General features: G+C 45.8%; 1 protein-coding gene and 1 long non-coding RNA gene across 4 annotated transcripts in view; one reads left to right on the plus strand and one right to left on the minus strand.

The window, feature by feature from the left end:
- Nucleotides 1-1,156, plus strand: part of LOC116693373 (1-phosphatidylinositol 4,5-bisphosphate phosphodiesterase gamma-2) — a 28,653-nt gene that overhangs the window by 19,159 nt on the left and 8,338 nt on the right. For all 3 annotated transcript variants that reach the window (XR_004332913.1, XM_032522297.1, XM_032522298.1), the window contains exons 23-25: nucleotides 303-399; nucleotides 498-570; nucleotides 964-1,136. Coding sequence is in view for 2 of the 3 variants with exons in the window: in XM_032522297.1 (XP_032378188.1) it covers nucleotides 303-399; nucleotides 498-570; nucleotides 964-1,136 (343 nt within the window). In the remaining variant the exon portion in view is untranslated. The remainder of the gene's footprint in view (nucleotides 1-302; nucleotides 400-497; nucleotides 571-963; nucleotides 1,137-1,156) is intronic.
- The window catches only part of LOC116693494 (uncharacterized), a 20,803-nt gene that overhangs the window by 8,653 nt on the left and 10,994 nt on the right, over nucleotides 1-1,156 (minus strand). The window lies entirely within an intron of this gene.

Genomic DNA, 1,156 nt, shown 5'->3' on the forward strand with positions numbered 1-1,156 from the left:
CTTTACATATAGAGTAGGTCTAGACCACACTCCATTATTTACAAGGCATGCATTTGGTGTGACAGTGGCGAGGAAAAACTCCCTTTAAACAGGCAGAAACCTCGGACAGAAACTGGCTCTCGGTGGGCGTCCATCTGCCTCTGCCGGATGGGACACAGAGATACAGACATACAGAAACATGATTCATAGTAATTATAGCAGTTGGTATTTGTAGTAACAGTGCTGGTATGGCCAACTGCAGACACACTCACAAAGAACAAACAAGACTGCACACATTGCCCTCCTCATTCTTCTCACTACAGGTGGAGAGGTGACCACGGTGGAAGGTTGCAGCAGTTCTTCCCAGCTAACTACGTGGAGGAAGCGTGCAGCAACAGCAAACCTGAGACCAAAGGACAGGTGAAGATTAGAGTTTCAGTCACAGTTTAAATGGAGCTCAACAGCATAGCGATTGAGTGAAAATAATCTGTGTGTGCATGGGATGTGCATTAAAACAGGACATGGAAGACAACCCACTAGGTGAACTATGTAAGGGTGTTGTGGACATCTCCAAGTGCAACATCCAAAACTGTGAGTTATGCACGCTATACATTCACATACCCCTGAGGTTGAGTGCAAACATAAGTTTTCAATCTCCTCAATACTGTGCATGCACCTGAATTTTCCTTTTTGGGTGCATCCGCTGTGCATGCACCTGAAACGTGATCATCACAGCATTGCTCCACTAGTCACAGACCCCAAGGGGGGAGGGGAGGGGGGAGAATTATCTCTTTGCAGTCCCTAAGGCTGGTTAGGAATGAGGTCTTTGCATTTGGAGTAGCGCATGTGCTGTTATAAGAAATGTGACTTCCTATTGTTTAATCTGAAAACGTCATCTATATCCCAAATTCAGAATTCAAATTCCCAATGTCTATAAAAATAATATGGGAGTTTTCCATCCCTCTCCTCCCTCCTTGGTTCTAGTAAAGAATGGTAAAAATGGGAAGCCCAACGTGTTGACCCTGCAGGACAAGGAGGAGGACAGTCTGCAGTTTGACCTGGCAGCCAGCTCTCTGGAGGAGCTCTTTGAATGGTACCAAGTGGGCTGGGACATTACTCAGAGAGAGATGAGCATAAAGTATAACAGGGAACAAGAGGTTAGTATCTCATGGGGGGG

Source organism: Etheostoma spectabile, chromosome 8, assembly GCF_008692095.1.
Source record: "Etheostoma spectabile isolate EspeVRDwgs_2016 chromosome 8, UIUC_Espe_1.0, whole genome shotgun sequence".
NCBI classification, from domain to species: Eukaryota; Metazoa; Chordata; class Actinopteri; order Perciformes; family Percidae; genus Etheostoma; species Etheostoma spectabile.